General features: G+C 45.5%; 1 protein-coding gene across 2 annotated transcripts; it reads right to left on the bottom strand.

Annotated features, from left to right (window-relative positions):
• Positions 1–1,432: 1,432 nt before the first annotated feature.
• On the bottom strand, positions 1,433–8,024 carry bhlhe40.L (basic helix-loop-helix family member e40 L homeolog). 2 transcript variants are annotated; one of them, XM_018259016.2, is made up of 5 exons: positions 7,367–8,024; positions 6,613–6,682; positions 5,189–5,299; positions 3,740–3,851; positions 1,433–2,770 (listed from the first exon to the last, which is right to left on the bottom strand). In XM_018259016.2, the coding sequence occupies exons 1-5, from the start codon at positions 7,720–7,722 to the stop codon at positions 2,037–2,039; spliced, it is 1,383 nt and encodes a 460-aa protein (XP_018114505.1). In that variant the 5' UTR covers positions 7,723–8,024; the 3' UTR covers positions 1,433–2,036. The 2 variants fall into 2 exon arrangements, with proteins under 2 accessions (XP_018114505.1, XP_018114506.1); XM_018259017.2 differs by having other exon boundaries at positions 5,189–5,296.
• Between the last annotated feature and the right edge of the window lie 4,360 nt (positions 8,025–12,384).

Below are 12,384 nucleotides of genomic sequence, written 5' to 3'. Positions count from 1 at the left end.
TTTGAAGTCCTGGATCATTGCTGCTATTGACAAGCTGAAACTTTAGGCTGGTGCAATAAGTTCAGTATATGAAATATGACATTTTTAGCCACATTCATTTTTAGGGTTTACTTATCCTTTAAAATTAATTGGGGAGGGTACACAGTGGAAGGAAGGGAAGACAGGGGATGTAAATGATTAGCTGGGATAGTAAGGTGAATAATGTAGGTGAATAAAAGCAGCAGTCTGAACTTACACCATAGGAAGGTTTTACAGTAGAGGGAGAATAGGGTTCGGCAGGGCTGCCATCAGGGGGGCACAAGTGTCCCGAGCCTTAAGTAGGGTGCTGAACTTTTTGAAAGAGCCGGGTCCCCCTTGACAGCGCCGAAGCCTTTTCGAAAACCCGAATAGCCGAAATGCCAAAAAGTCCTCAAGCAGCGAAGACCTGAAGTCACAAAAACAGCCGAAATTAAAGTCCTGAAGCAGCGAAAAGACCCGGTGGAATTGAAGTCCTGAAGCCACGAGTTAAATTCCACTGAACACCAATGTGTTTTTTGTTTTTCTTTTAATCCCCTGGCCACCAATATATTATTTTAATACTATCTATAGGCCCCTGCCACCAATGTTTTTTTTTAAAAAATATTCTCTGGGGCTCCAATTTTGTAAGGGTGGCCTTTGCACCAATGTTTTTTTTTTAACTTATAGGGGGGCCCTGGTCACCAATTTTTAACTTATAGGGGGCCCCCCCGACTACCAATTTTTGAAAAAAACTTTTATGGGGGTCCTGGTGCCACAGTTTTTTTTAACTTATAAGGGGGCCCAAACCATCAATAGCTTTTTATAACTTGTGTGGGAGGGTTACCTTTTTTAGCGTGGATGTCTGTGTGGTCTTTTAACTGTGGTGTGGGCAGGGGCTTGGGGCCCCAAAAATGTTGTTGTACGGGGCCCTGTGATTTGTAATGGGGTTAGGGTGGTACAGGGAGAGACCATGGATGAAGCAGATGGGAGAGTGGGGAGGAGTGCATGGAGTGCATGGTGTCAGCGTGCTGCTGTTGAACAGTTGCCAGTCACGTCTCATTCCAGGAAGCAGGGGATAGATTTAGCTCTAGGCTGCACATGAAAGCGGCAGTCGGATGCCTGACTATGTCAACATGTGCAGGGTGACAGTGAGGTGACACTGCTAAAACAAGTGAAGGGGAACTAAGCCGTCTGCCTGACTTCAAAGGGCTGGCTCTCCAGCACTTCCCCTCGTTGCTCTTCACCCTCTTCCCCTCCAGGAGGTTTCTGAGAAGAGACTCATTGTTCTGCCCACCTGCCCCGAGTGACTCATACACCTGATAGATTGGAGCAATGTTACCCTGGGAAAGAGGCAGGAGTTCTAGGAGTATGTACTTGACTGTAGCCTGGTCTGACAACATTCTATTCATAACGAGGACACATATGACAACACCGGTCAAGAAATAAAGATTTTTATTTTTCCCAAAAATATGAATACATTAAAATAAGCGTTATTCCTGGAACCTAGGTTTGGGACCCAAAGGAATGGAATTGTTTTGTATTCTGAATATAAAGTGCAATATCGTTGGGCCTTTATCTTCAGCAAGCCAAGAGTGCTTCTTTGGGGGCTTTGTGGCTTGCAGATAACATGTAGGCCCATTGGTTATAAAGGGTTTCTCTTCCTTTGGGGTGTTCTGTCACACAGCACTTATTGTAAGGTTAAGTCTTTTTTACCCCTTACATTCATCTCTGTTAATTTTAGCAGCTTCCAAAAATCAGCCAGAAGTTCAAGACAGAGGCATCTTCACATATTATCACTGCGTTGGCTCACATGTGTTGTCCTGTAGTGTACAGTATAACACAATAATGAAATGACAGTCCTAAATGACAGTCAGGACCTATAGTGCCCAATCCTTCTCTCCTACAAGTGTCCGCCATTTCCATGGACCTCCTCTGGGGAGGCAGATACCTCTTCCATGGGCATCTCATACTGAGGAGCCAATGATCCTTCTTTGTTGGATTCTACTGCTGGCATTGCCATGGTGATTGCCTTCATTGGGTCAGTCCTTAGGTTCTGTACCCAGGGCAGGCATTTGTTTGAGAGCTTGTAGCAGTGCAGAAGAATCCAAGGGCGATACAGTTTGTGGAGTAGCATGCTGAGGTTTACAAGTATCTTGACTCAACAGACCAGAATGCGATATTGGAGGATACATCATGGGCACTGACCCATTGGGGTACCAATATTTTTCCAGCATAGGAAGATAGGCATTGGCTGAAGGAGGAATAAAATAAAAGGGAAGGCATAAGGGAGGCTGAGTTGGATAAACACCCAAAGATGAGAGGTCACTACTGCAAAACCGTGTTTCTTCCTCAGTTGCCTCGATCCTGGGTTTCTTTTTGGGTATCCCATCCTTTTCCTGTTTGATGATCCTTTCCAAAGCGGGGGCCTCTTCCTTCTCTGTAATCTCAGGATGGCATTCACCCTTTTCAGCCTCCCCACCATAACCACTGTCCGTATCTGTATCGGTCCCGCTCTGTTCTCCAGATGGGAGAGGGGCTGCACGGCGTATAACAGGGACACAGTTGGTTGCTTGCACCTTGGGTACAGGTTTCTCAGGAAGTTTTGGAAAACTGGGAGAGCTCTTGCCAAGCTTCGAAGCCACCCGATGAAGATGGGCCACCAGCTCTTTTCTTTCTCCGCCCTGTAGAAAGCATAAAGTCTCCTCTGCACAGAGCTGGAACCCTGAATGGAACATTTCCTCTGCAGATATTCTGCTTTCCTCAGAAGGGGACCCTAATGGAAAGAGGAACAAACATTCAGGAAGTATAATTTATTTATGCAGTAAATGAACTAGAATAGCTGTGTGGAACATTGCAGAGACCCAAAGGAAAAAGCAAGAGTGAGGAATGAGCAGTGAGTCAGAAGCCCAGGAGAAATTAGTTGGATTGGTGTGTAAAGGTGGCCATACACAGAGATGCGCTCGTTTGGCGATTTTGACACCTTGAGGTGGGCGACATTGGGCTGATTCGATCATGGGCCCTAGGGTCCAACGATCGGATCATAATGAAAGGAATACGGGCAGTCGGAGCGCGAAATCGCAATCCAATGGGATTTATAGCCCTATCCGATCAACATCTGCCCGACTTTCAGCCAGATATCGATCGGGGAAGCCCATTGGAGGGCCCCATACATGGGCCAATAAGCTGCCAACTCGGTCTGTCAGCAACTTTTATCAACCTGTGTATGGCCACCTTAAAGGAGACTTCAACCTGTAATAAAAAAAACCCTCCCCACTACCCTGGGTAAACCCTCCAGCCTACCTGCCTTCTTTCTTCTGTCTTTTTCGGAATTTTCGGCGCAAGCACAGTTGGAGTAAATTTCCGGTCTTGAACCACTGCGCAGAAAGTCGTGAAAATTTCCGTATACGCAGTTGTTTGGGACCGGGAATTTACTCCCAACTGCGCATGTGCCGAAAATTCTGAAAATGCCGCCAAGACAGGAAGATTACCAGAGAAGAAGAAGATGGCTGCCGTGAAAAATTAGGGGCATTTGCCTGGGGGGTCTACCCAGGGTAGGGGGGGAGGGTGTTTGTTATTAAGGGTTTAATGCTCCTTTAAGACTCATGAAGGCCAGTCCAGCCAGAATGCAAGATAAAGAAATCCATCAGTGCGCAGTCTATAGCAAAGAGACCTCTAAACCAGCCAGGAACACTCTGAGTAGGTGAGGGGCAATTATTTTAGGTACAAAAAAAACAGCACTTACCACTCTGAAGTGTGAGGATCTGCTGCTGTTGCTGCTCGATCAGACTGGACAAAGACTGCACGTGTTTCAAGGTCAGCTCCAGAACCACGGCTTTCTCAAGGTGACCCAAAGTCTATAAAAAGGAACATTAGAATGGTTAATACTGACACTGTTCTGGGCACATAGCAAACTGTCTCTGGCAATAGAAACTCTGTGATATATTTCAGCACCACCCGTCCCGACTCACACAAGCAACAATGGAATGACCCAAACCTACTCCCCCATTAAAAACGAAGCACCCAATATTCCTAGTCACATCCATAGATTAAATGAAAAGAAATAGGCTAGAGTAGAGTATTAATAAATAGTGCAGTACAAGTCCAAGCTGACTAATTGGTGCCTTCCCTGGCATTTGTTTTGTTTAATGTGTTTTGTGCAGACACCCAAACACCACCAGCTATTTCTGCGTTGTCCCCTACTCATGTTAGTTTTTACACAACACTTAACTGTATTGTCTTTAACCTCGGCAAGAATGTACAAGGATACACAAACCATTGGTGTATAACAAGTGTAGAGGCCCAGTGTAGACTAATATAAATATATCATTATATGCACACGGTGTGTACTTTGTGGTTTATCAGCTGCTCTCTGTGCACACACACGCTATCACATGTCTGTTTAATATGTTTTAATAAGATAAGCCAGTAGTTGTTCTGTCTGGTTGTGTGCTTGTCACATTTATTTAGTGCGTGGCATCATCACATGTATCTGTTGTGCGTCCATCACATGTATCAGTTTCTGCTTCATGGTGGTCACATGCATTGATGTCTCCCACATGTGCCTGTAGCATCGGACTATTTATTGACCCTATTTTCGGGGGAACACGTTACATTGTGTGTCTAAGACTCGGGGAACACGTTACATTGTGTTTCTTACACTTGGGGACCAAGTTACATTTTGTGCCTAAAACTCGGGGAACACGTTACATTGTGTTTCTTACACTCGGGGACCAAGTTACATTGTGTGTCTAAAACTCGGGAAACACGTTACATTGTGTGTCTAAAACTAGGGAAACACGTTACATTGTGTGTCTAAAACTCGGGGAACACGTTACATTGTATATTACAATTTGTGCCCCTGAATTTTGCTTGGTATACAAGAACTTTAATATAAAAACCCTGAACTCCTACAATGCGACTTGTTTGACTGCAGTGAGACAACACGTAACTTGATTAAGTTTTTGTAACACGAAACGCGTAAGGCTGTGGACACGATAAACTCTTTCACTTTGCACTAATTGCCTGGTGGAAGTTTGCCTTCATTGAGTGCCTGCTACAAAGAATTTTGGTTTGTCCGCTCGCCGTGCTGAGGGCTCAAGGCGGTGCACCTGGGCAACTTCCTTTAGGTGGCGAGTAATCACTTTCTACTTGGAGACCCTCACCTCAGATTTATTATTAATGGGTAACTTACAGTCAGTTTGAGGTGCTCCGGCAACAGGTCTTTCAGCTGAGCGATGCACTCATTGATTCGATCCCGCCGCTTCTTCTCGATAAGCCGGTGTGGCAGCTTGTATGTGTCCTGCTGGTTGGAGGGGGGGCAAGTGTTAGACACATTTATACTTAGTGGCCATCTCAGCAGATACGTGTCATATAAGTTGTAGCTGGAAGGTTCTTGCAGTAATTGGAGCCATTTACACAGCGCCCCCTTGTGTCGCTTTCCCCGCCACTTTATCTACATGTGACAGTACACGTGAGCCAGGGCCATCATCATCATCATTCACACGCTGCACAGAACAAGCGAGGCTTTGAGAGGGAGACACACGCAGCACGGCATGTGCAGACACACATACAATGAATATGTGACATCGTGCCGAGACCAACACCATTACAGGGAAGGGGGGGGGGGAGTGAGGGCAAATAATTAAAGGCGAACTATTGCAAAAATGAAAATTAAATATAAGCTTCGTCATACTGAAATAACAAACTTTCTAACTACAATCAATTAAAAATTCTGCATTGTTTCTGAAATCATCAAATTTATGTTCACTTTTCCGCTCTCGGCATCTGTTTCTCATAATTCAATCTTCATGCGGCAGTTGGGTGTCAGATAATCATTGACAGTTAGATCCAATATATCTTATATGGGGGCTGACTTTCATAGCAGATGAATTGGAGCTCACTCAAATAACCGATTCCAGTATTAAAACAAAATAACTGCCTTTTGCACTAATTCTGCATGTAGAGAGACATGCTGTCTGGGGATATTAATAGTGTAAACTATAAAACATCTTCTAGACAAGATATAAGATATATTGGATCTAACTGTAAATGAATATCCGACACCCAACTCCTGCATGAAGACAGAAGGAAGAGAAACAGATGCCGAGAGAGGGATAGTGAAGATAAACGTGATTATTTCAGAAATTTTTAATTGATTGTATTTAGAAAGTTTCTTATTACAGTATGATGATGCTTATATTCAATTTTCATTTTCACAATAGTTCCCCTTTAAGTGCTAAAGGCTCAGTAAGGTGCAAGCATGTATATTTATTATACTGTATATTATAGGAGAGGGTAGAATGTGGAAGTACTTGGTGAATGAAGCATGAGACAGATGTTGTTTATGTTTTCTGGCAAATTTGGCACCGGGTTTATATAGAACTGAAATGCTATGTCTGGACACTGTGTAACTGTGTTGTTATACTTCAGCCTATATTGTATGTATTTTACAGAGCACTACAGGTAACACCAGTGTGGATATCGGAATGCTAAAAGCTCAGGTCCCTGAAAGAGCCAATAATAATGTACAGAAAGGCATAGGAGCTGTAAAGGAGAAACCAACCCCACATGTGGGTGCAAAGTGTAGGGTGCCATTAAACATTGGCACAGTCTCACCTTGCTCTCCTCACACCTCTTCAGACCTTTCCTGTGTTTGAAGACGGGATACATATGGGAGAAGTCCATCCTGTGACAAATAAAGGCAAGATAAGGACCAAAGCAATAGACACGCACCCTCCATGAATCCCACATTTTGCGAGAGAACAGAAATCCTACTAGGGATCCAGTAAATGAAAATGTGGCTGTTGCCCATTAAAAAAAGACCGGAGCCCATGTCTAGAGGCGGCACTTGCACAAAATGAGTCCAATATACTTTTATCCAAGATTAGACCCAACCTCCAAGATCTGGGGATCCACCACAAAGGCTATTTCTTTCCTACTCAGGAACCAGACTTTATTTGTCATAGTCAACCTGTTATAATCATTGTGGCAAACACTTCACCTACTGAGGGGCAATTAGAATTAGGGAAGACACGGCCCTGGCAAAATGCAGAGACTCTGAGCCCCTCCAATCTGAGAAAGGGGGGGAATCAAACATTAGTGATGTGTAACCTGCTGCCCTCCAGCTGTTGTGGAGAATTAATTAAAAATAAATATATAATAAAAATATATATATATTAGTTGTCACACTATTAATCCCCTCACCCCCATGAGGGTCCTATAATTCTGGGGGGGAATTAAAATGCCCACACTGGCTCCCCCTATAAGCAGCGCTGAGTCCAACAGGTAATAGGTGGCAGAGAGTGGTACAGCCCGTCCAGGTGGTACAGTCCGTCCAGGTGGGAATAGCCATTGATAGAAGGGTACTTACCCAGACAGGGACGCGGCTCTCTCCAGACAGGCGGGCTGGGCGCTGGGAATTCTGTCCATGGCACAATCCCCGAGTGGCAGCTGTTTGGGAATGGAGCGGGTGGGTGTGTGTATTCCAGTCAGTGGCATGAACCTGACGGAGCGAATGGGCTCGTCCAGGGCTAGTGAGAGTAGAGTGAGAGCACACAGCTTGTACCTTTCCCCGTTAGGTACTGCTGCTCTGCTGTGCCTCAGCCTCTGGTTAAATGGGTGGGAGGGGAGGCGTGTGACGGGTGGGAGGAGACTATCTGTGTCCCGCCTCCCTGTGACAAGCAGCACGCCCGGTGCCGAGTGATCCAGCTGCTGCCCCAGTGTCATATGAAGCTCACGTGCGGCTCAACGCTCCGTCAGCTGCGGGGGGGAGGGGGAGACTGGCACAGGAGCTGCTGCTGCCCCCGCGGGGAGCGAATGGGAGAGGCCGAGGCTCAGTGGCAGCGGCAGGGACACGAGGAAAGTATTAGCAGCGCGGGGAATGTGACAGACTCGCCTGACTGGTTAAAGGGCGTCACGCCGTCCCTTGTTGTGAGGAAACCACGAACTGCAGCAGCAGGACACCAGTCTGAGGCCCCTAAACTCTTCATGAACTCTCTGACATTTCACCCCCCCCCCCACAAAAAATAGTGGTAGGGTCGGCTTCTCCCCTATCTACTATATGTGTTACCTCACAGGAGTTCTTCTTTTAGTACAATAAAGAGATTTGGCATCGTGAAACAAATTACATATTGGTTTTCATTTCTGTTTGCGTTTTTTATTATTCATTTACCTTTATATTCAGCAGCACCTCGGTTTGCTGTTTAGGCAATCTGGTTGCTAGGGTCCAAATTATCCTAGCAACCAGGCATTGATTTGAATGAGAGACTGGAATATGGTCTGAATAGAAAGATGAGCAATAACAATACATGTGTAGCCTTACAGAGCATTTGTTTTCTAGATGGGGTCACTGACCACCATTTGAAAGCTGGAAAGAGTCAGAAGAAAAGGGCAAACAATTCAAAAACTATGAAAAAAATAAACAATGAAGACCAATTGAAAAGTTGCTTAGAATTAGCCAAACTACTGTATAACACGGTAAAAGTTAACTGACAGGTGAACCACCCATTTAAACATGAGATGCAACTCCCTGCACCCAGCTCTCCCCAACTGCTTCTGAGAGTTGTTTATGATCAACAGCCACAGGTGCTGCCGACTAGACTTCCTCTATTGTGTATTATATAAACCCACTACTGAGGGGCAAGCGCTTGTCATACCCTGGTGTTGGTATAGTGATGCAACAGCTGGAGGATAACACATTAGTCTCCTCTCATATGGGAAGATTGAGATACACCTATGTGGTTTTCTTGAGTGGCTACTCCTTATGTTAGTACATACATATAAAACTCACTGATCTCTATAACTGGTGTAAAGACCCAATGACACCAACAATCTCTTCTCAGCATTCTTATCTCTCCCCTCCAGATAAACTGCAATACATCAGCCCTTCCTTCTTAACTTGTATACACACTGGCATTTATATTTAACTGCTTGTAATGTGCTTTCAGAGTGCACTGAGTTCAAGCACAATCACAGGTTTTAATAGTAGTCTCTAGGGAGGGAGTGTGACTGTGGGATAGCAGGTATAGTAGGGAGAGATGGTGCCTATAGTAACAGTGGGATAATAGTCTCTGGGATGGGAGTGTGGCTGTGGGATATCAGGTATAGTAGGGAGAGATGGTGTCTATAGTAACAGTGGATAATAGTCTCTGGGAAGGGAGTGTGACTGTGGGATAGCAGGTATAGTAGGGAGAGATGGTGCCTATAGTAACAGTGGGATAATAGTCTCTGGGATGGGAGTGTGGCTGTGGGATATCAGGTATAGTAGGGAGAGATGGTGTCTATAGTAACAGTGGATAATAGTCTCTGGGAAGGGAGTGTGACTGTGGGATAGCAGGTATAGTAGGGAGAGATGGTGCCTATAGTAACAGTGGGATAATAGTCTCTGGGATGGGAGTGTGGCTGTGGGATATCAGGTATAGTAGGGAGAGATGGTGTCTATAGTAACAGTGGATAATAGTCTCTGGGAAGGGAGTGTGACTGTGGGATAGCAGGTATAGTAGGGAGAGATGGTGCCTATAGTAACAGTGGGATAATAGTCTCTGGGATGGGAGTGTGGCTGTGGGATATCAGGTATAGTAGGGAGAGATGGTGCCTATAGTAACAGTGGGATAATAGTCTCTGGGAAGGGAGTGTGACTGTGGGATAGCAGGTATAGTAGGGAGAGATGGTGCCTATAGTAACAGTGGGATAATAGTCTCTGGGAAGGGAGTGTGACTGTGGATAGCAGGTATAGTAAGGGAGAGATGGTGGCCTATAGTAACAGTGGATAATAGGTCTCTGGGAAGGGAGTGTGAACTGTGGGATAGCAGGTATAGTAGGGAGAGATGTGCCTATAGTAACAGTGGGATAATAGTCCTCTGGAAGGGAGTGTGACTGTGGGATAGCAGGTATAGTACGGAGAGATTGGTGCCTATAGTAACAGTGGGATAATAGTCTCTGGGAAGGGAGTGTGACTGTGGGATAGCAGGTATAGTAGGGAGAAATGGTGCCTATAGTAACAGTGGGATAATAGTCTCTGGGATGGGAGTTGGCTGTGGGATATCAGGTATAGTAGGGGAGAGATGGTGCTATAGTAAACAGTGGGATAATAGTCTCTGGGAAGGGAGTGTGACTGTGGGATAGCAGGTATAGTAGGGAGAGATGGTGCCTATAGTAACAGTGGGATAATAGTCTCTGGAAATGGAGTGTGACTGTTGGATAGCAGGTATAGTAGGGAGGATGGTGCTATAGTAACAGTGGATAATAGTCTCTGGGAAGGGAGTGTTTGACTGTGGGATAGCAGGTATAGTAGGGAGAGATGGTGCCTATAGTACAGTGGGATAATAGTCTCTGGATGGGAGTGTGGCTGTGGAATATCAGGTATGTAGGGAGAGTGGTGCCTATAGTAACAGTGGGATAATAGTCTCTGGGAAGGGAGTGTGACTGTGGGATAGCAGGTATAGTAGGGGAGATGGTGCCTATAGGTAACAGTGGGATAATAGTCTCTGGGAAAGGGAGTGTGACTGTGGGATAGCAGGTATAGTAGGGAGAGATGGTGCCTATAGTAACAGTGGGATAATAGTCTCTGGGGGCCTGTGGCTGTGGGATAGCAGGTATAGTAGGGAGAGATGGTGCCTATAGTAACAGTGGGATAATAGTCTCTAGGGAGGGAGTGTGACTGTAAGGATGGGCAGTATAGTAGGGGAGAAGATGTGTTTCTATCGTAACAGTGGATAATAGTCTCTGGGAAGGGAGTGTTGACTGTGGGATAGCAGGGTATGTGGGAGAGATGATGCATATAGTAACAGTATAATAGTAAGGGAGTGTGACTTGATAGCAGGTATAGTAAGGGAGAGATGGTGCTATAGTAACAGTAGATAATAGTCTCTGGGAAGGGAGTGTGACTGTGGGATAGCAGGTATAGTAGGGAGAGATGGTGCCTATAGTAACAGTGGGATAATAGTCTCTGGGAAGGGGTGTGACTGTGGGATAGCAGGTATAGTAGGAGAGATGGTGCCTATAGTAACAGTGGGTATAATAGTCTCTGGGAAGGGAGTGTGACTGTGGGATAGCAGGTATAGTAGGGAGAGATGGTGCCTATAGTAACAGTGGATAATAGTCTCTGGGAAGGGAGTGTGACTGTGGGATAGCAGGTATAGTAGGGAGAGATGGTGCCTATAGTAACAGTGGGATAATAGTCTCTGGAAGGGACTGTGACTGTGGGATAGCAGGTATAGTAGGGAGAGATGGTGCCTATAGTAACAGTGGGATAATAGTCTCTGGGATGGGAGTGTGGCTGTGGGATAGCAGGTATAGTAGGGAGAGATGGTGCCTATAGTAACAGTGGGATAATAGTCTCTGGGAAGGGACTGTGACTGTGGGATAGCAGGTATAGTAGGGAGAGATGGTGCTATAAGTAACAGTGGATAATAGTCTCTGGGATGGGAGTGTGGCTGTGGGATATCAGGTATAGTAGGGAAAGATGGTGCCTATGTAACAGTGGGATAATAGTCTCTGGGAAGGGAGTGTGACTGTGGGATAGCAGGTATATGTAGGGAGAGATGGTGCCTATAGTAACAGTGGATAATAGTCTCTGGGAAGGGAGTTTGACTGTGGGATAGCAGGTATAGTAGGGAGAGATGTGTGCCTATAGTAACAGTGGGATAATAGTCTCTGGGAAGGCCTGTGGCTGTGGGATAGCAGGTATAGTAGGGAGAGATGGTGCCTATAGTAACAGTGGGATAATAGTCTCTAGGGAGGGAGTGTGACTGTAGGATAGCAGGTATAGTAGGGAGAGATGGTTTCTATAGTAACAGTGGATAATAGTCTCTGGGAAGGGAGTGTGACTGTGGGATAGTAGGTATAGTAGGGAGAGATGATGCCTATAGTAACAGTGGGATAATAGTCCTCTGGGAAGGGAGTGTGACTGACTGTGGGATAGCAGGTATAGTAGGGAAGAGATGGTGGCCTATAGTAACAGTAGATAAAGTCTCTGGGAAGGGAGTGTGACTGTGGGATAGCAGGTATAGTAGGGAGAGATGGTGCCTATAGTAACAGTGGGATAATAGTCTCTGGAAGGGAGTGTGACTGTGGGATAGCAGGTATAGTAGGGAGAGATGGTGCCTATAGTAATAGTGGGATAATAGTCTCTGGGAAGGGCCTGTGGCTGTGGGATAGCAGGTATAGTAGGGAGAGATGTTGCCTATAGTAACAGTGGGATAATAGTCTCTAGGGAGGGTGTGTGACTGTAGGATAGCAGGTATAGTAGGGAGAGATGGTGCCTATAGTAACAGTGGAAAATAGTCTCTGGGAAGGGAGTGTGACTGTGGGATAGCAAGTATAGTAGGGAGAGATGGTTTCTATAGTAACAGTGGATAATAGTCTCTGGGAAGGGAGTGTGACTGTGGG

This window comes from Xenopus laevis, chromosome 4L (assembly GCF_017654675.1).
Source record: "Xenopus laevis strain J_2021 chromosome 4L, Xenopus_laevis_v10.1, whole genome shotgun sequence".
In the NCBI taxonomy this organism is placed as follows: Eukaryota; Metazoa; Chordata; class Amphibia; order Anura; family Pipidae; genus Xenopus; species Xenopus laevis.
The sequence above is the reverse complement of the archived record's forward strand: the minus strand, read 5'-3'. Positions and strand labels throughout refer to the sequence as shown.

Coding starts and splice junctions, on each gene's coding strand:
- bhlhe40.L (XM_018259016.2), bottom strand. CDS start 7,722: ATGACACTGGGGCAGCAGCTGGATCACTCGGCACCGGGCGTGCTGCTT. Junction 5,300..6,612: donor AGAGGTGTGAGGAGAGCAAG/GTGAGACTGTGC, acceptor CCCTCCAACCAG/CAGGACACATACAAGCTGCC. Junction 3,852..5,188: donor CGGAGCACCTCAAACTGACT/GTAAGTTACCCA, acceptor TCCTTTTTATAG/ACTTTGGGTCACCTTGAGAA.